Source organism: Crinia signifera, chromosome 6, assembly GCF_055691185.1.
Source record: "Crinia signifera chromosome 6, ASM5569118v1, whole genome shotgun sequence".
Lineage (NCBI taxonomy): Eukaryota > Metazoa > Chordata > Amphibia > Anura > Myobatrachidae > Crinia > Crinia signifera.
The window spans coordinates 295,415,647-295,441,072 of record NC_139222.1 but is presented as its reverse complement, the minus strand read 5'-3'; the positions used below and the strand labels follow the sequence as shown (position 1 = coordinate 295,441,072).

At 48.7% G+C, this 25,426-nt stretch overlaps 1 protein-coding gene across 3 annotated transcripts in view; it reads right to left on the bottom strand.

Annotated features, from left to right (window-relative positions):
- HSPA12A (heat shock protein family A (Hsp70) member 12A) overlaps nt 1–25,426 on the bottom strand; it is a 310,784-nt gene that overhangs the window by 36,968 nt on the left and 248,390 nt on the right. For all 3 annotated transcript variants that reach the window (XM_083149953.1, XM_083149955.1, XM_083149952.1), the window contains exon 10: nt 1,396–1,654. In XM_083149953.1, the coding sequence (XP_083006079.1) occupies nt 1,396–1,654 (259 nt within the window). The remainder of the gene's footprint in view (nt 1–1,395; nt 1,655–25,426) is intronic.

The window sequence follows — 25,426 nt, the reverse complement described above, 5'->3', positions numbered from 1 at the left end:
GCGCTCCTGCCGGAATGCAGAGAGTTAGTGTAGCCCGTAGCTGGCAGGCCGCGCTCCTGCAGGGATGCAGAGTGTTAGTGTAGCCCGTAGCTGGCAGGCCGCGCTCCTGCAGGGATGCAGAGAGTTAGTGTAGCCCGTAGCTGGCAGGCCGCGCTCCTGCAGGGATGCAGAGCGTTAGTGTAGCCCGTAGCTGGCAGGCCGCGCTCCTGCAGGGATGCAGAGTGTTAGTGTAGCCCGTAGCTGGCAGGCCGCGCTCCTGCAGGGATGCAGAGCGTTAGTGTAGCCCGTAGCTGGCAGGCCGCGCTCCTGCCGGAATGCAAAGAGTTAGTGTAGCCCGTAGCTGGCAGGCCGCGCTCCTGCAGGGATGCAGAGAGTTAGTGTAGCCCGTAGCTGGCAGGCCGCGCTCCTGCAGGGATGCAGAGTGTTAGTGTAGCCCGTAGCTGGCAGGCCGTGCTCCTGCCGGGATGCAGAGTGTTAGTGTAGCCCGTAGCTGGCAGGCCGCGCTCCTGCAGGGATGCAGAGTGTTAGTGTAGCCCGTAGCTGGCAGGCCGTGCTCCTGCCGGGATGCAGAGTGTTAGTGTAGCCCGTAGCTGGCAGGCCGCGCTCCTGCAGGGATGCAGAGTGTTAGTGTAGCCCGTAGCTGGCAGGCCGTGCTCCTGCCGGGATGCAGAGTGTTAGTGTAGCCCGTAGCTGGCAGGCCGCGCTCCTGCAGGGATGCAGAGTGTTAGTGTAGCCCGTAGCTGGCAGGCCGCGCTCCTGCAGGGATGCAGAGTGTTAGTGTAGCCCGTAGCTGGCAGGCTGCGCTCCTGCCGGGATGCAGAGAGTTAGTGTAGCCCGTAGCTGGCAGGCTGCGCTCCTGCCGGGATGCAGAGAGTTAGTGTAGCCCGTAGCTGGCAGGCTGCGCTCCTGCAGGGATGCAGAGCGTTAGTGTAGCCCGTAGCTGGCAGGCTGCGCTCCTGCCGGGATGCAGAGAGTTAGTGTAGCCCGTAGCTGGCAGGCCGCGCTCCTGCAGGGATGCAGAGAGTTAGTGTAGCCCGTAGCTGGCAGGCCGTGCTCCTGCCGGGATGCAGAGTGTTAGTGTAGCCCGTAGCTGGCAGGCCGCGCTCCTGCAGGGATGCAGAGTGTTAGTGTAGCCCGTAGCTGGCAGGCTGTGCTCCTAGAGGCACCTGATAATTTCATAGCAGTCACATCTGTAAGGATGCACTGTATGGGATTGATGAGAATGTGATTGGCTACTCCAGGAGTGAATTACATGTTCTGTTGCGCTAAGTGAAGAAGTCTACAATATAATGTACTATATATGTAATATCTATGTATAAGGCTACTGAAGGGCTAAGTCCTTTATATACACAATGTCCACAGATCATATAACATTCCTCACAGAACATTACTCACTTGCTTTTCCTGAGTGCATGCTCCACACTGTGCCCTCTGAATTTCTTGTAGTAATCAATGAAGGAGAAGGGTAAAGTGATGTTCAGTGGATTTGTCCTGTCAGGGGCCGCGGCCCTTTTGCGTGACTCAAAGGCGATCATCAGGTCCACCCAGGCTGCTGGACGCTTCACTTTAAATTGGTCAATGAAATCGTCTCCAAATATTTTACACAGAAGTTTCTCAAACTCATAATCAACACCCAGAGAGCCGTAGGGTCCCCCTATAATAGCCAGAATGAATGATCATTATTACATGTTCCTCAAGCCAAAACCCAGTAACAAGACACAGGAGGAAATTCACTATTTCACATGAGATGTCGCTATGGGCAACCAATTATAATCTACTATTTATTTAGCATCTTCTAGAACCTGACTGTTTGTGCATAGCAACATCCCATGTGAAATAGAAGCCAATCTTAGTACATTTCCCAGATATCCAGTATTCTCAATGTATAACTGTAACACTACATGCAGAGAGGCAGGGGTTCCCAATGTATAACTGTAACACTACATGCAGAGAGGCCGGGGTTCCCAATGTATAACTGTAACACTACATGCAGAGAGGCAGGGGTTCCCAATGTATAACTGTAACACTACATGCAGAGAGGCCGGGGTTCCCAATGTATAACTGTAACACTACATGCAGAGAAGCAGGGGTTCCCAATGTATAACTGTAACACTACATGCAGAGAGGCAGGGGTTCCCAATGTATAACTGTAACACTACATGCAGAGAGACAGGGGTTCCCAATGTATAACTGTAACACTACATGCAGAGAGGCATGGGTTCCCAATGTATAACTGTAACACTACATGCAGAGAGGCATGGGTTCCCAATGTATAACTGTAACACTACATGCAGAGAGGCATGGGTTCCCAATGTATAACTGTAACACTACATGCAGAGAGGCAGGGGTTCCCAATGTATAACTGTAACACTACATGCAGAGAGGCAGGGGTTCCCAATGTATAACTGTAACACTACATGCAGAGAGGCAGGGCTTCCCAATGTATAACTGTAACACTACATGCAGAGAGGCAGGGGTTCCCAATGTATAACTGTAACACTACAAGCAGAGAGGCCGGGGTTCCCAATGTATAACTGTAACACTACATGCAGAGAGGCAGGGGTTCCCAATGTATAACTGTAACACTACATGCAGAGAGGCAGGGCTTCCCAATGTATAACTGTAACACTACATGCAGAGAGGCAGGGGTTCCCAATGTATAACTGTAACACTACATGCAGAGAGGCCGGGGTTCCCAATGTATAACTGTAACACTACATGCAGAGAGGCAGGGGTTCCCAATGTATAACTGTAACACTACATGCAGAGAGGCAGGGGTTCCCAATGTATAACTGTAACACTACATGCAGAGAGGCCAGGGTTCCCAATGTATAACTGTAACACTACATGCAGAGAGGCAGGGGTTCCCAATGTATAACTGTAACACTACATGCAGAGAGGCAGGGGTTCCCAATGTATAACTGTAACACTACATGCAGAGAGGCCGGGGTTCCCAATGTATAACTGTAACACTACATGCAGAGAGGCCGGGGTTCCCAATGTATAACTGTAACACTACATGCAGAGAGGCCGGGGTTCCCAATGTATAACTGTAACACTACATGCAGAGAGGCAGGGGTTCCCAATGTATAACTGTAACACTACATGCAGAGAGGCAGGGGTTCCCAATGTATAACTGTAACACTACATGCAGAGAGGCAGGGCTTCCCAATGTATAACTGTAACACTACATGCAGAGAGGCAGGGGTTCCCAATGTATAACTGTAATACTACATGCAGAGAGGCCGGGGTTCCCAATGTATAACTGTAACACTACATGCAGAGAGGCAGGGGTTCCCAATGTATAACTGTAACACTACATGCAGAGAGGCAGGGGTTCCCAATGTATAACTGTAACACTACATGCAGAGAGGCCGGGGTTCCCAATGTATAACTGTAACACTACATGCAGAGAGGCAGGGGTTCCCAATGTATAACTGTAACACTACATGCAGAGAGGCAGGGGTTCCCAAGACTTAGTAATGGACTAAGGACCTTATTTGTTCGTACGCATATTCGCACACAGCTGAGTGAATGGCAACCACACGCGCACAGCCTATAATACATGCAAACACATGCGTTCACAATGACAGCCAAAGGGTAGTGGACTGACAGTGCACACACCCTTAACTGTTCGTACGCACATCGGTGTGTTCGCAAGGCCATGCATTGTGTGCGCGAGTGAGCAGGCCATGCATTGTGTGCGCGAGTGAGCAGGCCATGCATTGTATGCGCGAGTGAGCAGGCCATGCATTGTGTGCGCGAGTGAGCAGGCCCTGCATTGTGTGCGCGAGTGAGCAGGCCATGCATTGTGTGCGCGAGTGAGCAGGCCATGCATTGTGTGCGCGAGTGAGCAGGCCATGCATTGTGTGCGCGAGTGAGCAGGCCATGCATTGTGTGCGCGAGTGAGCAGGCCATGCATTGTGTGCGCGAGTGAGCAGGCCATGCATTGTGTGCGCGAGTGAGCAGGCCATGCATTGTGTGCGCGAGTGAGCAGGCCATGCATTGTGTGCGCGAGTGAGCAGGCCATGCATTGTGTGCGCGAGTGAGCAGGCCCTGCATTGTGTGCGCGAGTGAGCAGGCCCTGCATTGTGTGCGCGAGTGAGCAGGCCATGCATTGTGTGCGCGAGTGAGCAGGCCATGCATTGTGTGCGCGAGTGAGCAGGCCCTGCATTGTGTGCGCGAGTGAGCAGGCCCTGCATTGTGTGCGCGAGTGAGCAGGCCCTGCATTGTGTGCGCGAGTGAGCAGGCCCTGCATTGTGTGCGCGAGTGAGCAGGCCCTGCATTGTGTGCGCGAGTGAGCAGGCCATGCATTGTGTGCGCGAGTGAGCAGGCCATGCATTGTGTGCGCGAGTGAGCAGGCCATGCATTGTGTGCGCGAGTGAGCAGGCCATGCATTGTGTGCGCGAGTGAGCAGGCCATGCATTGTGTGCGCGAGTGAGCAGGCCATGCATTGTGTGCGCGAGTGAGCAGGCCATGCATTGTGTGCGCGAGTGAGCAGGCCATGCATTGTGTGCGCGAGTGAGCAGGCCATGCATTGTGTGCGCGAGTGAGCAGGCCATGCATTGTGTGCGCGAGTGAGCAGGCCATGCATTGTGTGCGCGAGTGAGCAGGCCCTGCATTGTGTGCGCGAGTGAGCAGGCCATGCATTGTGTGCGCGAGTGAGCAGGCCATGCATTGTGTGCGCGAGTGAGCAGGCCATGCATTGTGTGCGCGAGTGAGCAGGCCATGCATTGTGTGCGCGAGTGAGCAGGCCATGCATTGTGTGCGCGAGTGAGCAGGCCATGCATTGTGTGCGCGAGTGAGCAGGCCATGCATTGTGTGCGCGAGTGAGCAGGCCATGCATTGTGTGCGCGAGTGAGCAGGCCCTGCATTGTGTGCGCGAGTGAGCAGGTCCTGCATTGTGTGCGCGAGTGAGCAGGCCATGCATTGTGTGCGCGAGTGAGCAGGCCATGCATTGTGTGCGCGAGTGAGCAGGCCATGCATTGTGTGCGCGAGTGAGCAGGCCATGCATTGTGTGCGCGAGTGAGCAGGCCATGCATTGTGTGCGCGAGTGAGCAGGCCATGCATTGTGTGCGCGAGTGAGCAGGCCATGCATTGTGTGCGCGAGTGAGCAGGCCCTGCATTGTGTGCGCGAGTGAGCATGCCATGCATTGTGTGCGCGAGTGAGCAGGCCATGCATTGTGTGCGCGAGTGAGCAGGCCATGCATTGTGTGCGCGAGTGAGCAGGCCCTGCATTGTGTGCGCGAGTGAGCATGCCATGCATTGTGTGCGCGAGTGAGCAGGCCCTGCATTGTGTGCGCGAGTGAGCAGGCCATGCATTGTGTGCGCGAGTGAGCAGGCCCTGCATTGTGTGCGCGAGTGAGCAGGCCATGCATTGTGTGCGCGAGTGAGCAGGCCCTGCAGGTGATCTCAGAATTCACTCACAACTCATTTTCAACCCATTAAGTAATTGACCACTTTTCATGGTGTTTATTGGATTTTATTTACTAATTGCCTCCCCAATTAAAATTAGTAAGTAACCTGTATTACATGCCTGATTAGTGTGTTTTTACTGTTTGACTTTCACATGTAAATGTAAATATGTGTTCCACAAATGTTGGTGATCTTCTAAGTGGGTATATTATATGAAATGAGTGCTATTGTCACTGACCCACCGGTCGCTCCTTCAATCTGAACAGCACCGGCCTCGACTGAAGGTTCACTTTGGACACACGGGTCATCTATATAAGGTCACTGCCACCAACACACGATTTGAAGGGGCACTTGCCTTCGCCCCAGACACACAATACAATGTATACTAAGGCTGTAACGAAACCACACTCTAGGCCTAAATCCTAAGAACACAGATTCAGAACTGGAATTATGAATTATTTATTTCCAAGAATACTTCAGCGCTTTACTTACAAAAATGGTTACAAATTATTTTAAAAAGGTGCACACAGAATAATACAATATCAAGAAAATAAAAGGAAAAAGATACAGAAACCTAACACACTTACTCCAACAATCTTAGGTAGTTCTGCTGTGGGGGACCTTCCCAGAATAGGAGGTAGGGTAATTCCCAGCATATAGCTAAAGTCCCCAAGAAATGGACACAGATTGATGTGGGGAAAAGGGTACATATACCTCACTGCAGCACCCCCGCATCCCTCCCACCCTCCGGAGTTTGTAACCAGTTTCATGCTGGACACTAATGAATTTCCCCTCACTCCCAAGGGATTGATTCTGTACATGAGAGAGGTGGGAGTAGGTCACGGAGAAGTCCCGATCTCCTTCTCATGATCCCTGGGGTCAGGATGGTGATTCTCTGTCCATAAAGTGTTTTACAGTGTATGGCCCAGAACACTGGTCTGGTTCCAGGCACATAGTGTGGTAACCTCTCTGCCCACCTCGTGTCCACAGTGCTTACACTCTGCAGGGGGAAAGGACAGGCAGCCCCCCTTTGGGTCACAGTAAGTTCACAAGCAGAACACAAGAAATAACATTTATAATACACACAATGATAGAAACATCAATTCTGCGATCTGATCATGTGATGGACCGTTACACGGATACAGGAATGTCAACCTGTTTTCTTATTCTCATTTTGTAATCACATTGTTTAAACAGTTAATGCTTTACACCACTTATTATTGATTTTATTTAGTATGTCACTTTAGTGTGTTACATAGCATTGTGATTATGTAACTCTTCCCTCCTGTTGTCATAGCCCACTTCTCGTCACATGTCACTCACCGCTCTCCTATGCTCAGTGACCATCTCCGTCCGCATACTCATCTCCATCATTGGCCTCAAGCCTCTAGTTGTATGTTGATTGAGTCCTCACTACTTATATCCAAGCTGTAATGTGTATTGATCTGTGGCGCTCTTTCTTTGTACTGTATTCTTGTTATTTATTCAATGTAATGCTGTTTTGTCTCCCTGTATTGTTCCATTGTACGGCGCTGCGAAACACTTGTGGCGCATTATAAATTAAATTATAATAATAATAATTGTGATATTCAATCCAGTCACTCCAATGTTCAACATACATGCACAGGCTTTTTGTCACATACTGTATGTGTCCCACTACATGTGTGTACTTTCAAACATACCTACAGTAGGACAGGAATGTATATGATATTATCTAATGTGTGCTCATGTGTTGTGTCAACCTGTGTATGTCGGTAGCAATGTAGAAATTAAGCAAACACCACTCTATCCTTATTAGTTCATAAACCATCTAAACAGCAACACCCTGAATCTGAGGCTGACATACCACATCCACCATGATGAAATAACCTTTTTGGACATAACGATATATCGCTCAGAAAACAATCAATTGGAGACAAAGCTGTACAGAAAGGAAACATCCACCAATAGCCTTCTAATCAGCGATAGTGCACATTTCCCCCCTACCATAAAAAACCTCCCCAAGGGGGAATTTTTACGCCTAAGACGGAACTGCTGGGGGCGTGGCCACGGCGGCAATGGAGTAACACGCTAGTCGTTGTGCTCCTCCAAGAAATCCTGTATCTATCCCTCCTGCTCTCCCCCCGGGGGTTGGGACCTACCCTTTCTGTTTGGGGTTCACCCACTGGAGCTGCTGGGCTGCCTCCTCCGGTGCCGGCTGCCTTCATTCTCTCTGGGCGCCGCTATCCCCTACCACGTATGGTGACCCCGGGATCTCACAGCGCAACACGCTGTTCTGCCTGCCTGCGACGGGGGAGACGGAGACGCTGCCGGCGCGTGCCTCTGCTGCCCGTGACGGTGCTGGATGGGCACTCTGTACTGCCGCACACACCAGGTACCTTGAGCTTGCTCTCTCCCCCCCTGTTGTGACCCTGGTGCGCGGGACGGGGGACACCCCCTCCTTCATTGCTGCTGAAGCCGCCATCTTCCCGCTCTGAGCTGCCAGCCTCCCACTGCACAGACCTCATAAGAGACACTCTCTCTCAGCCCACAATCACTGTACAAGGTGAGGGGTGGGCTTCACCTCCCCACCAGCAACATAGCAGGACTATTAAGGCTTATACCCCATCATACAGGGCTGTGTCCATTCTGTCCTGAGCTGCATATCCAGGTCTGCTGGCTTATCTCTTTGCCATCACTCCATGCTGGGGCAGAGAGGACCTTCTATAACCTTATAAATCAGACTTATCTGACTACTGGTGCTGCAGCTTACACCCTACGTTCACCTGCACCAGGCTGAGCTACCTGGGCCCCCACTTCCCTCACGCTCCTTTTTACTAATCGAATGAACATGGGGAAATCCAATGCCGCTGCCAAACTGGAGAAATATACCAGGAACCCTCCTACCCCTCGCTCGGCCGAGTCGGCTGCACCGGACCCTGACCCCTCTCCCCCGCCCTCCGCGACTTCTGATGCAGTTGACCCGCCATTGGACCCTATGCAAAAGGTGCTAGATGCTCTATTAGCCAGTGAAACCAGACTCACCGACAAGATTGCTCAAGTTCAATTTGACCTTTCCACATTCCGTCAAGACCTACAGCGAGTGCGCGAGAGGGTTGGAGAAGTTGAGACCCGCGTCTCCACAATTGAGGACAATCTTACTCCTATTGAACGCCGCACGACTACTCTGGAATCGCAGATGGATGATGTCCAAAAGAAACTCACAGACATGGAGGGGTGCCTGCGACACAATAATGTCCGCCTTGTTGGCCTCCCCGAGAGGGAGGAGGGCTCCTCCCCTGAAAGGTTTCTCGAAAAATGGCTTGTGGAGTCATTTGGCTTAGAGGAGTTCTCCTCTCACTTTGCTGTGGAGCGTGCCCACCGTGTCCCCATGCGCCCACTACCTCCTGGCGCCCCACCTCGCACCCTCATAGCACGGTTTCTCCACTACCAAGATAGAGATGCAGTTCTACGCCTGGCACGCACAAAGGGCCCACTTACATGGAAAGGCTCCAACATCTCTGTATTTCCTGATTTCGCAATGGGAGTCCAGAAAGACAGGGCTCAGTTTCTCCCAATCAAGCGGCGCCTGCGGGAGCTACAAATCCCATATGCTATGTTATTCCCTTCAAAACTGAGACATGTGGTGGATGGTGTGACAAAGTTTTTTCAGACCCCCAAGGAGGCGGCTGTCTGGCTGGACCGACATAGACCTGCTAGGCATGCTTTGGACAATGACTGATCCCCATCGGCCCTCTGAGGTTGAGTATACCTCTATCCTCTTCGCCATGTTTCTCATACTCTTATTGACTCACCAAATGTTATGCTGTTTCTAGCTAATGTGGATTATGCTTACTGTATGTCATCCAGCATGTGATCTGTGGGATAGATGGTATTGATCCTTACGATCTTTTGTCGGGCTTCATGCAACACCTTCGCGTTGCCCCTAAATACATATATTTGTTATTTGCTGATTATATATACTAATATGCAGGGGCTTTACATTGGGCTGGTTCCCTCCCCCCGGGTGGAGTTCGATATAATCTAAACCACCTTGGAGGGGCTCCAAATGCTGAGTTGTCATTACATTTCTGGCCCCCATATGGGGTTTTTGTGGTTTTTTTTTTTTTCCTCTTTCTATAGATAGTAACTAGCAGCTAGTCCTATACTGGCTGATCTTCTTTCCCAATTCTGGGATGTTTAGCCTTCGTTCAGGAACCCTACTCCCCACGGATTATGGCTAGACTTAGTTTTCTCAGTTGGAACGTTCGCGGATTGAACGACAAGCTTAAGCGCTCCCTCGTGCTTGGCCAAATTAAGAAATACTCTCCTGACATAGTCTGTCTGAGTGAAACACACTTAACGGGTACAAAAGTCTTAGCACTCAAAAAACCTTGGGTGGGATGGGCTTACCACTCCACATATACCTCCGCCTCCAGAGGGGTGTCCATTGTGATACGTCGGACTGTGCCATTTTCCATGGAAAAGGTGCAAACAGACCCGACTGGGCGCTATGTGTTCCTAAAATGTACACTTAACTCCGTTTCAGTTATTCTAGCAGCAATGTATATTCCCCCGCCCTATTCCCATGACCTTCTCAAAAAATTAGCTAGTTTTGTGGCTTTATACCCCTCTACCCCAATAATATGTCTCGGTGACTTTAATAATGTCCTTAATCCACAACTTGATAGGCTAACCACCTCTGTCCCCTCATCTCACATACACTCCACGTCATTCGCAAAGTTACTCCTTGAGATGGGTTTGGTTGATGCCTGGCGTGAAAAGCACCCAAATTTGAAGCAATACTCCTGCTTCTCCCTCTCCCATTCCTCCTTTTCGAGGATCGACCTTGCCCTTCTCACAAGAGATCTCTTGCCACGCACTAGTCATGTTAAATACGAAAGTAGAGGTGTATCTGACCACTCCCCCATTACATTATCCCTTGATTTCAGCTGCCAAGCTGGACAGAGGATCTGGAAGCTTAATCCCTTCTGGCTTGAACGCATGGGTCCTGTGACGGAGCTTGAGGCTGCATGGGAAGAGTTCTTTCTGTACAATTCTTCCGGTGTCTCCCGTATGACTCTGTGGGATACTTTCAAGGCATTTGCTAGGGGCACCCTCATTCGTACTATTTCTAATTTGAAGGCCTCGTATAGACAACAGGAGGGGGACTTAGAATTAGCTTGCCTTACCGCGGAACTCGCATATCTAGCAGACCGCTCAGATGCCTTAAAATTAGTGTGGTTACAGAACCAAAGGGAATGGATATCGTATCTGGAGGATAAGGCCAAATATAAACTTCTATTCTCGTCCCACTCGGCCTACGCTACTGCGGACAGGCCAGGTAGCTTCTTGGCCCACTTAGCTAAAGGGGATCGTGCGAATAGCACCGTGGTGGAAATACGACACCCTGACGGATCCAGAGCTATACATACTCCTGACATAGCAGATGCCTTTGTTGCCTTCTACAGTAGGCTATATGAGACCAGGCTGGTTTGTGGTTCTGATGAACTAAAATCTTATGTGGGTAGTATCCCTCTCCCTTCTATTTCTGTTGAGGCCTCTAGACTCTTAGACTCCCCTCTTACCCTCGAAGAGGTAGTAACTGCTGTAAAATCCTTCCCTTCTAAAAAAGCTCCGGGTACCGATGGAATCCCAGTGGATTTCTATAAAAAACATTTAGATTTCTTTGCTCCGCGGCTACTTACCCTTTTCCGCCAGCTGTTAGAGGAAGATGCTCTTCCACCCTCTATGTCGGAGGCCCTGATTGTCCTTATACCTAAACCGGGTAAGGATCCCACTTTACCTGAATCCTACCGCCCTATCTCCCTCCTCCCCACGGATATTAAGATCCTTGCTAAGATCCTTGCCATAAGATTAAACCGGGTCATTGAACATATTATACACCCGGACCAGACTGGGTTCATGCCTCATAAATCCACTTCTATCAACCTACGACGGCTCTACATCCACCTTCAGTCTCCTCGTGGGGATTCCCACTCCTCGGTCATAGTCTCTCTTGATGCTGCCAAGGCATTTGATTCCGTGGAGTGGGATCTCCTCTGGGAGGTGATGAGATCCATGGGTATTGGTCCAATCTTTATAAGATATGTTAAACTTATGTACTCGGGGCCTGTGGCACGGATCTCTGTCAATGGTTTTGTTTACTCCTCTTTTCCCCTGTCTCGAGGTACTAGACAGGGATGTCCCCTCTCCCCTACACTATTCGCGATTGCAATAGAGCCCCTAGCTTGTCTAATCAGACAATCCCCTGTTATACGTGGCCTGTCTGTAGGAAATAGAGAGGATAAAATTGCTTTGTATGCAGATGACGTCCTGCTGTTCCTACAGAATTATGCAGAATCTATGCCTACGCTCCTCGAACTTATTAACCAGTTTGGGAAATATTCTGGACTGTTGATCAACTGGGATAAATCCTGCATAATGCCACTGACTGGGAAGTGTCCGTCCGTTCCGGAGGTTTCATTACCCTTGCAGTGGTCTGACTCCTTCAAATACCTAGGTATCTTCATCTCTAACGATCACCGTTTATTTATACCATTGAATCTAGACCCACTGATTACGCTACTCCGCTCTAAGGTTAGCTCATGGACTAAATTACCTCTTACCCTAACAGGCAGGGTAAATTTAATTAAAATGGTTTACCAGCCAAAACTACTATATGTACTCCAACAATCCCCTGTATATATTCCTCAGAAATTCTTCCATGCAATTAACGGCCTACTGTCCTCGCTAGTCTGGGCTCATAAACGTCCGCGTATAAAACTTACTGTCCTGACGCGGCCTAGGGAACGGGGTGGTTTGGGACTCCCAGCATTTAGGATGTATTACTTTGCTTCCCAACTGTTGTTTATTTGGCAGTGGCTGAATGACTGTGATCCCTCTGCCCTCCACTCCCAACTTCTCTCGCAGATTCACCCCCCTCTCTCCCCTCTACAGCTTCTACTTAGTACCAACACCAGCTTCACTACGGTCCCTTTAATTAGACAGGCAATCTTAGTCTGGAAGCAGGTCCATCTCCTCCTGGGTGGGCAGGGATGGGACCCCCAAACTTCATTATACAATCCCCTACGTCTCCGCGAAATAGCACATCTACAAGTCCACACCGTCTGGGCCAAATGGGGTATCTCTACATTAGGTGATCTATACGTGGACAATGTACATAAGACCTTCCAAACCCTTCACTCTGAATTCTCTGTACCAAACTCTTACTTTTTTAGGTATCTTCAACTACGCCATGCCCTCTCTGCTCAGTTTCAGAGCTCCCCCCTGACCCTATTAGATTCCCCTGTAAAGGCCATGGTTATGAACACCACCAATGCTCACTTAGTTTCTCACTTTTATGCAAGACTTCAGCTGCACATACACTCAGACACCATACCACGGCTCCGAGCTACCTGGGAAACTGATTTGGGTCCCTTAGATGATGAGACCTGGGAATTGGCACTCTCTAGTCCCCGTATCTCTACTTTAACGGTTAGGTTCCAACAGATCCAGTTTTTTATCTTGCACAGGATATACTATACCCCGGACAGACTGTGCCATCTTGGTAGCATCCCGGCTCCGGTGTGCCCTAAGTGTGGTGCACTGGATGGCTCCTTTTGGCATCTGATCTGGTCATGTCCCCATGTAGCGGCTTTCTGGTCAGGAGTTATCGAGGCTATCCGCATCACAGGCATCCCGAGAGATGTCCTCACACCAGCAGTATGTATACTGGGCACTCTGGAAGAGGAGTCCTTGGACTATCCGACCAGGCGCTACGTGATAAATCTATGTACCCTGGCCAAGGTGTGCATTGCCAGAACCTGGCTCGCTAAGAATTTCCCTACTACACAAACTTGGCTTAGGCTAGTTAATGAAACCATTTCCCACGAGAAATTTACATATCTAGCCAGGAAAGCCGGACATAAGTTTCAAACTGTTTGGTCTAGGTGGCTGGACTCACAATACGCCATCTGTGAGGCCTAGGCCTCCGTGGCCCGGTCACCCCCTGAGACCCATCGTCGACCACTACTAGCACTGCCCTATTCTCTTATGCACCTTTGTAACTAATAATTTGATGTGATCTACTACTCTTTTAGCTACACCCTTTCAATACCCTTTACTTAGTAATCTGAATATATACACGTTAATAGTCATCATCCACAATTGACTGCGATGTCATTCCAAGATTATTATGATCTGTAATTGAATGCGTCTGAGCATCTGTTTGATATATCATATTTTTTTATTTTACTTTCTTGTTATGGTTGTTTTTTGTTGTCTTGTATCTCAATTCACAAAATTGACAATAAAAATGATTGCATTTAAAAAAAAAAAAGACGGAACTGCTCCACAAAAGAGATGTTTGAACTCCAAAGTGAGGAACTGAGCCTCAGACTTAACACGCGGGGGTACAGCCGAAGGTCCATTAGGAGCGCAAAATACCAGGCTCTGAAATGTCATAGGGAAGATCTCCTCTTCTCAGAATCTAAAAAACTAACCACTAAGGAACCAGTTACGAGGTTTATAACTAATTTCTGCGACCAATGGAGGGACTTACAAGGCATAATTCGTAAAAACAGGCATATCCTTGAGATGGATTCAGACTTGAAAGACATCACATCTGTAGGGCCACAATTTAGCTGGAGACGGGCAAGAAACCTCAGGGACAGACTCACCCGAAGTCACTTCCAAAGGACATCTAAAGTCAAACCTAAAATTAGGGGCACATTTCCCTGTGGGAAATGTAAAGCATGCACACACATTAATAAAATCAATAAAGTAACTAACCGATTTGGCAAAATCATTAACATACAACAATACATGACATGTGAGACATCAGGAGTGATATACTGCCTTGAGTGCCCTTGCGGACTACAGTATGTGGGTATGACTAGCAGAAAACTCAAACTGCGTCTACTCGAACATGCCAGTAACATCCAGAATGCTGAATCGGACAGTCGAAAATTTAAAAAACTAACATCTGTGGCCAGACACTTCTTGATTAAACACAAAGGATCACCACAAGATCTGACAGCCTTCGGGTTAGAACATGTCCGATTGGGAGTAAGAGGTGGAGACATAATCAAGGAATTGCAGCGGACAGAAAGTAAATGGATTTTCAACTTAAACTCAGTCAACCCACATGGTCTTAATGAGAATAATACCTTTGGGTCATTTTTATGAACAACCCGATAGGAAACCAATGCACAGTGACTGTTCTACCTTAGATACTTTATAACTAACGCTTTTTTCTTTTCTTTTCTTTCCCTGCAAACTCCCCCCCCCTCCCCCATTTAGTTGTTTTTTTTACACTCACCCAGCATACACACTAAAATGGTACGAGAGCCTTTTATGCTACTATAATAAGTACCCTAAAGCCACCTCACTACATAAATACACAATTCTTAAGAACCCGATATAAGGAGGCACAACCATTTCCATGGCACACAGTTACACTAATGCAAGCACAACGTCACCACTTGTTTTTTCACGTGTTAAAAATATTTTTTTCACAGGTTTTTTCTCACACATTCTCTCCAAACCGTCACAGAAAGACAGCTTGAAGCATCCACTTGAATAAAGCCGAGAGCACTTTACAGCACTGCCCAGCAAGGGTACACGTATTGCACCATGCATAGATTCACGTAGGTCATGTTCCTACAACCATCACGCACCATAAGAATCACCCCCCACCACCACGCTCGTAATTCAGCACCATGCACTGGCACTACCAACTCTAGACACTAACCTCTTGTCCAATGAACGACCACACTTACAAGTGGGACAGCACATCCTAAGGCTTAAACAGACTTAAGGGCAGATTTATTAAGCTTGGAGAAGAGATAAACTGGAGATAAAGTGGAGAAAAGGTAAAATGAGATAAAGCACCAGCCAATCAGCTGTGTTTGAAAAAGACAGTTGGGAGCTGATTGGCTGCTGCTTTATCTCCTTTTACCTTTTCTCCACTTTATCTCCAGTTTATCTCTTCTCCAAGCTTAATAAATCTGCCCCTAAGTCAATAGACATCAACGTCAGGATATCTATGACACGGACCCCATACTTAGCCTCTTCCCCCCCCCCATTTTTTAGCTCTTTCCATCTGCTCTTACCGCATGCCCACTTAGTCTAATATTACAGCAAACAATATGCCTGCTTCCCCCAGAGATATCTTGAATTGCAGAAATTGTCAAGCAGCGATTCATAAAAAACTTCCACTTGAAAAGATAGGGGGTACGTTTAGATTCAGTCAACCATTGGGGAACTGCTCGGAACATTTTCAAACAGTCTTGGTCTCCCTGAAACAGGGTTACCAAGCAAACAGCACGATGTGGGCAGCTAGGGATCTACAAAATGAAAAAAATAATAAATTATGAGGCTGTGCGGGTAAGGGAACACGTCCAGAATTACCACGTATATAACTAGCTAGATATCCCCTCACACAGTAATAGAATATATTAGAACATATTAACAATCATCACTCTAGTGCAAATGAACGTACAACTGACTGAGAAATCAGTCTCTCTACCGCTGTATGAAATGTTTAATAACACCGCATATTATATACATAAGGATACAAGTGTCCATATGCGGCTCTACCCACGGCCCATTCCCCCGACACATATACCATATAAAGATAGAGGTATGTGGTATTGCTGGTAGGGGGTTTATCAGGGCAAAATCCTCCATTACTGCAAATCTGCCACAAAACCCGGAAAGGGTCCCAGAATCCAGTATCACCGGTATTGGGTTTTTCAGGGCAAAACCCTCTATTACTCCAATCTTGCTACAAAACCCGGTAAGGGTCCCTGAAACCAGTCCCACTAAACTCACGGAGACACAGGCTATATGCTATAATGCATATAGCAATATTAGACAAAAAGTAAAGGATGCTGATACCAGGGATAGCACCCCGTGAGAATCCTAGGATTAACAGCGTTACCTTGGAGATCAGAATTGTTTACAGACATACAGCAATCCCCGGACTCTCCGGGCTTTCTCTATGTCCCTCGTATGTTTTCCTCTCACCACGTTTTTCTCCCTCTTTGTTCTCAACACACGTAATTCGCACCAATCACCTGAGATTGAATGCGTGCCGCATGGGGGTAATTGATTGATCAATTACAGACGGCACGCATTTACAATAAATAGGCTGACCTCAGCCTACTACCCACACACATACGCACCCTGAAGAAGCCTTTCTACAGGTGAAACGATCGTTGGTGGTGATAGTGGAGTGACGCCACTACAGTGCGCCTCCCCGCAGCAAGCAGCAGCAAACAGCAGACGGACAGACGGTGCCGGGTGCCGTGAGCGCAGCAAGCGTGCAATACAGGTATCTTCTCATCGATCTCCCGTACACAGCATAACGTTACTCTGTGTCTTTTTACATCTGACCCTCTCCAAGGTCCACAGTCACGCACTTAGCCACATCGGGTGCATTTATCTTTAACTTCCTGGCTAAATACCTAATACACATAATTTCTCTTTCAGAGTTGCGAGCATTTTTGTTAGGATTAACCCTTGCAATACTGCTTACCTTTTCTCTATTCCTTAAACTCTGTAATCATTTCTGCTGGATTAACCTCAGAAGTACCGCTCATCCCCCACCTCTGTACTGGGTTACAAGTGGAGGACAGCAGCATACTGTCCAGCCCTATTTCTTTCCCTCTTGGTTCTCTTACCATTCCGAGGGCCACTCACCCAGATTGTGCCCCCTAGGACCACCCTGCACTGGAGATTTATCTAACCAGGGGGATGAAGGGACTCAACTGGGCAGCAGTACCCCCATATATTGGCTTGTGAATATAGGAATCCCCTTGATAAGTGCACACAGGCCCGCTCACCCGCAATACCCATAAGGCCCATCTAAATTAACCTGATGGTAGCCGGTCAGAGGTGTAGAAAACATCTTTTGAGGGAAGGGTGACCTCCCCCAGAAATATATGTATTAATTCCACCCTGACTATTTGGTATATAAAGCTGGGCAGCAGCCGCCTGTCACCCAAGGGCACCCAGAGCCATCTATACTTTTTCTGACACCCTGAGGGGAAAGTGTTCTCCCACAATACCTAAAAAGCCCACCATTTATCAGTGGCAGCTGACAGGGAGAATAGTGGTCTCTGCGGAACGGGAAAGGGGACTTTCCTGCTTAACCAGACCCTGCTACCCCTCTAGTACCGGGTATATAAAGTCGGTTTGGGAACACCTTGAAGTACCCTAACAGGAATGTTGGACTCTGAATATTACTCTATCTCTCTCCCTTCTACACCTCTCCTTGTTACAGAGTGTTCAGGGAGTCTATGCTGTGTGCGGGAACGAGGGAGGCACTTTTGTTACCTACACAGACACCCTAGAGGTCTGGAACTGCTGAAGATTATATTAAATTGATCTGCTTGCTAGCTGTGTAATAAGCAATATAGAAGTTGCGTAAAGAAACCCGGCTATCAGAGCAGATAGTAGTGATAGCGTGCATTTGTGTAAGGGTTTAAATACGATTCAAGACGCATTTCCTAGATTTGTAGATTTAAACTCCACATTATGACAGTGATATATATATATTTTAATGGTGTACACGCCCTCCGTGGCGCAGACGAAAAGTGTATGTGCATATTGAACTTCTCAAAACACATGAGAGATGGTTAATATATGTTCCTTGCTAAGAAGTGGTATATCACAAGAAATAAGCAATTAAACGTTGAACAATTAGCCGTAGTATCGGAAGCAGTATCCACTCAGGATCTGTGCTTAGGACTGCAATAAAGCACAGTTTTGTTTTTGCACCAGAGTGCCCGAAAAAATGTGTACTGTTTATTGATCATAAAACTTCACATTATGACAGTGATGCAAGTGTCATGATGGTGTATACGTCCTCCGTGGCGCATATGAGAGGTATATGTGCATAGTAAATTTCTTTATACACACGAGATCTGCCTACTCTATGTTCCCTGTTAGAAAGAGAAACAATACAGGAAACTAGCAATTAAGGGTTGAGCATTTAACCGAATGTAGCTACACAATATCTGAAACAGTATCTATTTAGGTTCTATGTCCAGGATTGTAAGGAAGCACAGTCTCAGCTTTGTATACCGTTCAACTGTCATATCTGTTTATGTGTAATGTGTGTCATTGTTTGAATTAAATGTCTGTCTAGTCAAATATTTTAATAAAGAAGTAATTAAAAGTTAATTTTTAGGAAATTACATTAATCAGGGGAACCCCAGCAGAGCTCCCCCCCACAATTGTGTGGACTAGCGAATCACTATCAACCCCGGTGTAACCACTATTGGGGCTATCATGCATCATAGTGGCCCATCCTAATAGGAAAAGCCTTAACCTGCGATCACGCTAAATAAAACGGCAAGCTTGATGGTAGGTACCTCACTGTAGATTTCTACCAACCTAAACACTAATTACTAGAAACTTACAGATTACCTTGAGTAATCAAAGTTAAAGAGTGCCCCTAAAAAAGAGAGAGTCTTTTTTCTTCCTTTTTCTCTATAGTAACATTTACTCTCCTGGGTGCACCTCCACAGTTTAAAAAATACGGAGGGAGTTTACCCCCTACCAGTTAACCTAACTATTGTGGATCTACATATTGTATCATACAAATCTTTCATCTAATTCTAACTTGTGCACTGGTCGCCATCCCCTTCCCTTGTCCCCCCAAACAAGGTATGGGAGAGGGTCATATTGAGAGGTATGGGAGAGTGTCATGTTGGGAGGTATGGGAGAGGGTCATGTTGAGAGGTATGGGAGAGGGTCATGTTGGGAGGTATGGGAGAGGGTCATGTTGGGAGGTATGGGAGAGGGTCATGTTGGGAGGTATGGTAGAGGGTCATGTTGGGAGGTATGGTAGAGGGTCATGTTGGGAGGTATGGTAGAGGGTCATGTTGGGAGGTATGGTAGAGGGTCATGTTGGGAGGTATGGGAGAGTGTCATGTTGGGAGGTATGGGAGAGGGTCATATTGAGAGGTATGGGAGAGGGTCATGTTGGGAGGTATGGGAGAGGGTCATGTTGGGAGGTATGGGAGAGGGTCATATTGAGAGGTATGGGAGAGGGTCATGTTGGGAGGTATGGGAGAGGGTCATGTTGGGAGGTATGGGAGAGGGTCATATTGAGAGGTATGGGAGAGGGTCATGTTGGGAGGTATGGGAGAGGGTCATGTTGGGAGGTATGGGAGAGGGTCATTTTGGGAGGTATGGTAGAGGGTCATTTTGGGAGGTATGGGAGAGGGTCATGTTGGGAGGTATGGTAGAGGGTCATGTTGGGAGGTATGGTAGAGGGTCATTTTGGGAGGTATGGGAGAGGGTCATGTTGGGAGGTATGGTAGAGGGTCATGTTGGGAGGTATGGTAGGGGGTCATTTTGGGAGGTATGGGAGAGGGTCATGTTGGAAGGTATGGGAGAGGGTCATGTTGGGAGGTATGGTAGAGGGTCATGTTGGGAGGTACGGTAGAGGGTCATGTTGGGAGGTACGGTAGAGGGTAATTTTGGGAGGTACGGTAGAGGGTCATTTTGGGAGGTATGGGAGACTGTCATGTTGGGAGGTATGGGAGAGGGTCATGTTGGGAGGTATGGGAGAGGGTCATGGTAGGAGGTATGGGAGAGGGTTATGTTGGGTGGTATGAGAGAGGGTCATGTTGGGAGGTTTGGGAGAGGGTCATGTTGGGAGGTATGGGAGAGGGTCATTTTGGGAGGTATGGTAGAGGGTCATTTTGGGAGGTATGGGAGAGGGTCATGTTGGGAGGTATGGTAGAGGGTCATGTTGGGCGGTATGGTAGAGGGTCATGTTGGGAGGTATGGTAGAGGGTAATTTTGGGAGGTATGGTAGGGGGTCATTTTGGGAGGTATGAGAGAGGGTCATGTTGGGAGGTATGGGAGAGGGTCATGTTGGGAGGTATGGGAGAGGGTCATGTTGGGAGGTATGGGAGAGGGTCATTTTGGGAGGTATGGTAGAGGGTCATTTTGGGAGGTATGGGAGAGGGTCATGTTGGGAGGTATGTTAGAGGGTCATGTTGGGAGGTATGGTAGAGGGCCATGTTGGGAGGTATGAGAGAGGGTCATGTTGGGAGGTATGAGAGAGGGTCATGTTGGGAGGTATGAGAGAGGGTCATGTTGGGAGGTATGGGAGAGTGTCATGTTGGGAGGTATGGGAGAGGGTCATGTTGGGAGGTATGGGAGAGGGTCATGTTGGGAGGTATGGGAGAGGGTCATGTTGAGAGGTATGGGAGAGGGTCATGTTGGGAGGTATGGGAGAGGGTCATGTTGGGAGGTATGGGAGAGGGTCATGTTGGGAGGTATGGGTGAGGGTCATGGTAGGAGGTATGGGAGAGGGTTAAGTTGGGAGGTATGAGAGAGGGTCATGTTGGGAGGTATGGGAGAGGGTCATGTTGGGAGGTATGGGAGAGGGTCATGTTGGGAGGTATGGGAGAGGGTCATTTTGGGAGGTATGGCAGAGGGTCATGTTGGGAGGTATGGGAGAGGGTCATGTTGGGAGGTATGGTAGAGGGTCATGTTGGGAGGTATGGTAGGTCATATTGGGAGGTATGGTAGAGGGTAATTTTGGGAGGTATGGTAGGGGGTAATTTTGGGAGGTATGAGAGAGGGTCATGTTGGGAGTTATGGGAGAGGGTCATGTTGGGAGGTATGGGAGAGGGTCATGTTGGGAGGTATGGGAGAGGGTCATGTTGGCACGTATGCTGAATGTGTTTGATTATGGTGCAAAGGTTTGCATTTGCAGCAAAGAGGTTAAGCAGGGTGCATGGACTGTTCTGACTTTTCTGCTTTGCACCACTCATTGAAAGAAGCTGTGTTGACTTACTCGGTTATAGGCATTCTTTATAATATATGATTGTTCTTTATAATATATGATTGTTTTACCTGTGTCTGCAAAGTCTTGTATAGGGATTATGGTGCCCCTGTAAATTAGCTCATTAAGACCAATCAAGCAGGAGGCTTCCGGTTCCGGTCTCATGGTGTGTGGACACAGATCCCAGAGCTCCGCTGACTGCCACCACACACACCTTTTTTCGGCTGATTACAGCCTCCATACCGCTTTTGAAAGATGCCCAGCTGATCGGCACACTCCATAGCTGTGATTGGACCGCTTCATGACACCCGCGGTGCCGCATGGGACCCCGGTGACTCGGCAGGAGAAAAGCTGCTCCCCACCCAATATGGTGTCAGAAGATGTTCAAGACCCTGCATCCCCTGCATCTAAGAAGGCAGCATCTGAAATAGACCCTGCCACCAGCAACAAGGTATGCGGGGCTCTAGACTCCCCGGTGACATACCGGGACATCGTGGATGCAATTAAGTCCACGATGGGTCCCCAATTACAGCAGGTAGTAGCTGATATAACCCTACAACTGGGATCTTTAACCAAACGTGTCACACAGAATGAAAATGTATTAGGTGCTGCGACACGATACAGATGAGCTCAAACAAGCTGGTAAAAGCCTCACAACTGATAATTACTGTACCAAGCCTGGCAGAAGCTAGACGATTTCGAAAACAGATCCAGAAGGAATAACCTTCATATTGTGGGCATCCCAAGAATGCTGCACTGGCACACTTTGTGAAAAACACCCTGTTTTAGTCAACGAAAGACTCTCCTCCCCTACTAAACCCAGGCCTAGGGTCACGCTGTTTTGCTGCCTCAATTTCCTGCACAAACAAACAATATGGTCTGCATCACATGAATAAAGGGTCTTGTGTGGGAAGGCCAGAAACTGTTCATATTTCAGGACTACTCTGTGGAGTTAACAAGGGCCCGAAAAGCCTTCTCGACAATTTGCTCTAAGCTAGTTGCTGCGGGCCAAAATTTGGCTTGCTCTACCCAGCCCGCTGACACATTTATGACGGCGTATCCCATAAGGACTTCTTGAACCCACATGATGCACAAGCATTTATTAGGGAACTAGGTTATTCATCGCGCCCTACAGGCGCTCTTCACACAGTTTTAAGGGGCTCCGCCCCCTTAACCGGGGAAAGCAGTTATTGCGTGAAATATGGTTTGTGCAGGAGGGGCGGGTGGGGAAATACTGGTGGTGTAGGAGTTGTGGGTGTTTAGTGCTGGTGGGAGATAGGAGCGGGTGGTGCGTGACTGGGACAGCTAGGTTTGTGCGGGGACTTTCTCCGGACACAGTTGTTTAGTGGTGTGGGAGAGGGGTGTGGGCAGTGGCGTAAATACTGTAAGGCAGCCCCAGCTGCCGCTTGGGGGAGCAAGCGGCAGTGGGGTCTGTGTGGGCGCCGGCACCAGCTCAATGCACTGACATGCTGCTGCCTGCCTCTGCCCACAGGCTGAGGAGGCGAGTCAGCCACAGCGTGGGTGCGGCCATGGCAGAGACGACAAATCCCCCCACTGATTCAATTGACTGTAGTAGTAGTAGTACGTTTATTTATAAGGCGCCGCAAAGTGTCCGCAGCGCCGTACATAGCAAACAAAAAAAACAAATTACAAGGTAACGTACAGGGTGTGTTGAAAGATACAGTATAAATAGGGGTATAGCTGGTAGAACTAAAATCAGCATCAGTTCAGAAGTAGGTGTCAAAATTGTCAAGGAGACTGAAGATGAAGTAGAGGAAGGGAAGAACAGGACAGGAGCACAGGTGAGGTAATGAGGTAGGGTGAGTACGTGAGGAAGGAGGGCCCTGCTCATAAGAGTTAACATACTAAAGATAGGTGGGTGGATGAACGAAATACAATAGGATAAGTAGGAACGGAGGGGAACGGAGGCAGGATAGGAGGATCAAAAGAGGTTAGGAGGAGGGATAGGCTAGTCGAAAAAAGTGGGTTTTGAGGGAGCGCTTGAAGGAGGTAAGGGAATCAGATAGCCTGATGGGTGGCGGGAGGTTGTTCCAGTGCAGGGGGGCAGCGCGAGAGAAATCTTGGACACGGGAGTGGGAGGAGGTGATTAGGTGAGAGGTCAGTCGGCGGTCAGCGATGGAGCGAAGAGGACGGGAGGGAGTGTGGATAGAGATCAGTGAAGAGAGGTAGGGAGCTGTGGAGGAGGAGAGAGCCTTGTAGGTGGTGGTGAGGAGTTTAAAGAGAACTCGGAAAGGAATGGGGAGCCAGTGAAGAGATAAACAGAGGGGGGAGGTGGAGGTAGAGCGGCGGGAGGGGAAGATGAGCCTAGCAGCAGCGTTAAGAATGGATTGGAGAGGTGCGAGGCGGGTGAGAGGTAGCCCGGAGAGAAGGATGTTGCAGTAGTCAAGGCGGGAGATGACAAGAGAGTGAATGAGAATTTTGGTCGCGTCAGTGGAGAGGAATGGTCTGATGCGTGAGATGTTGCGTAGGTGAAAGCGGCAAGACTGTGAGAGAGCACGAATGTGGGGGGTGAAAGAGAGGGAGGAGTCAATGATGACACCGAGGCAGCGCGTTTGGTCGGTGGACGTGATCTCGGTTTCACCAATGCTGATGGAGATAGTGGGAGAAGAGGGGATGTTCGGGGGATGGAAGATTAGAAGTTCAGTTTTAGCCATGTTTAGTTTCAGGAAGCGTTGGGTCATCCAGGCTGAGATGGCCGTGAGGCATTCGGAGACCTTGGACAGGAGTGATGGGGATAAGTCGGGGGAGGAGAGATAGATTAGGGTATCATCAGCATAAAGGTGGTAATGAAAACCATAGGAGCTGATGAGGGTTCCCAGAGAGGTGGTGTAGAGGGAGAAGAGGAGAGGGCCAAGGACTGACCCTTGGGGAACACCGACTGGCTGTACACAGAGCTGGCTATTGGCTTCTGTGTACAGGATGGGTGGGCAGATGCACGTGCTGGGGTGGCCTGGAATGCGTCCGAGCCAAGGTAAGCAGCAGTGTCTGCTGGTCTCTCTTCCCACACGCTGGGGAAACATGCTCTGGGGCGCCACAAACATTTTGGCATGGGGGAGCAAAATTTATAGTTACGCCACTGGGTGTGGGTGGTGAGAGGGACGGGGGATTCTGGGCGGGGACTTGCTCAGTGATATACCTCGGCGGGGTAGGTGTTTAGCGGCGGTGGGAGATGGGATCGGGGTGGGGGGTGACTGGGACAGTCGGGTCTGGGTGAGGACTTGTTTCGGACACACACTCATTTACCTGGCCGGGTCAGCTTTTAAGCAGCCGCGGGGTGGACGGTGACAGGGACGGATGGTTTTGGGCGTGGACTTGCTTAGTGATATACATGGCTGGGAATAGAGATGGGCAGAATGGGTCACTAAAAAGAGCTGGGATCAATCTGTGCGAAGATCTGGACCTTTTACACAGATCACCGGCTGACTTTTAAAAATGGGGTAATTGGATAATAATGAAGCATAATTTGTTGTACAATCTTTTATTGGTGTAAACGGTAAAAAAAAAAAAATTTAAACAGTGAGCTGAACAAATAAGAACATACATGACTGAGTAAAACACTAATCGATGGCTGGGTGCAGAATAACCATCGATGGCAACCATCGATGGCATCTGCACTGATGGCCATCCCTAGCAGCAGCCTTGTGATTCTTTCAGTTGCAGTCACAGCAGTCTTTCAGTTGCAGTCACCCACCCTGCTCCTACTCTCCAGAGGTAGTACATCTCAGCTGCCACAGGTGGCAGTGCTGAGCTCAGGCAAATGCATTGTAATGGAAAACGAAACTGAAAGAATGACGGATCACCTGTTTGGGAGCTGTGGCTCACTCACTCGTTTATCGGATCCGTCCAAAAAGATTTGCTTCCTGCGTGAATGCCCCATCTGTACCCGGGTAAGCTGTTTAGCGGTGGTGGGGGGAGGGAGGGTGGTGGGAGGGGGACTTGCTGAGCATAGGGGGATTGTAGGGATGGGGCAACTCTGGCAGTCTATCATTCTGGGACTGTGTGTGGGCGGAGCAAAAGAGGCTTTGATTGAGCCTTGACTCCGCCCAGCGTTATAGACACACTCCCAGAATGGTTGACACATGTAGCTAAATATATAAGAGATTGTCGACACAATCGACCCAAGATATTAGTAATCCGGCCTCATCTGCTACAGCTTTGTGAGATCATCAATTCCAAGACTGTTCATCCCATTGCTAA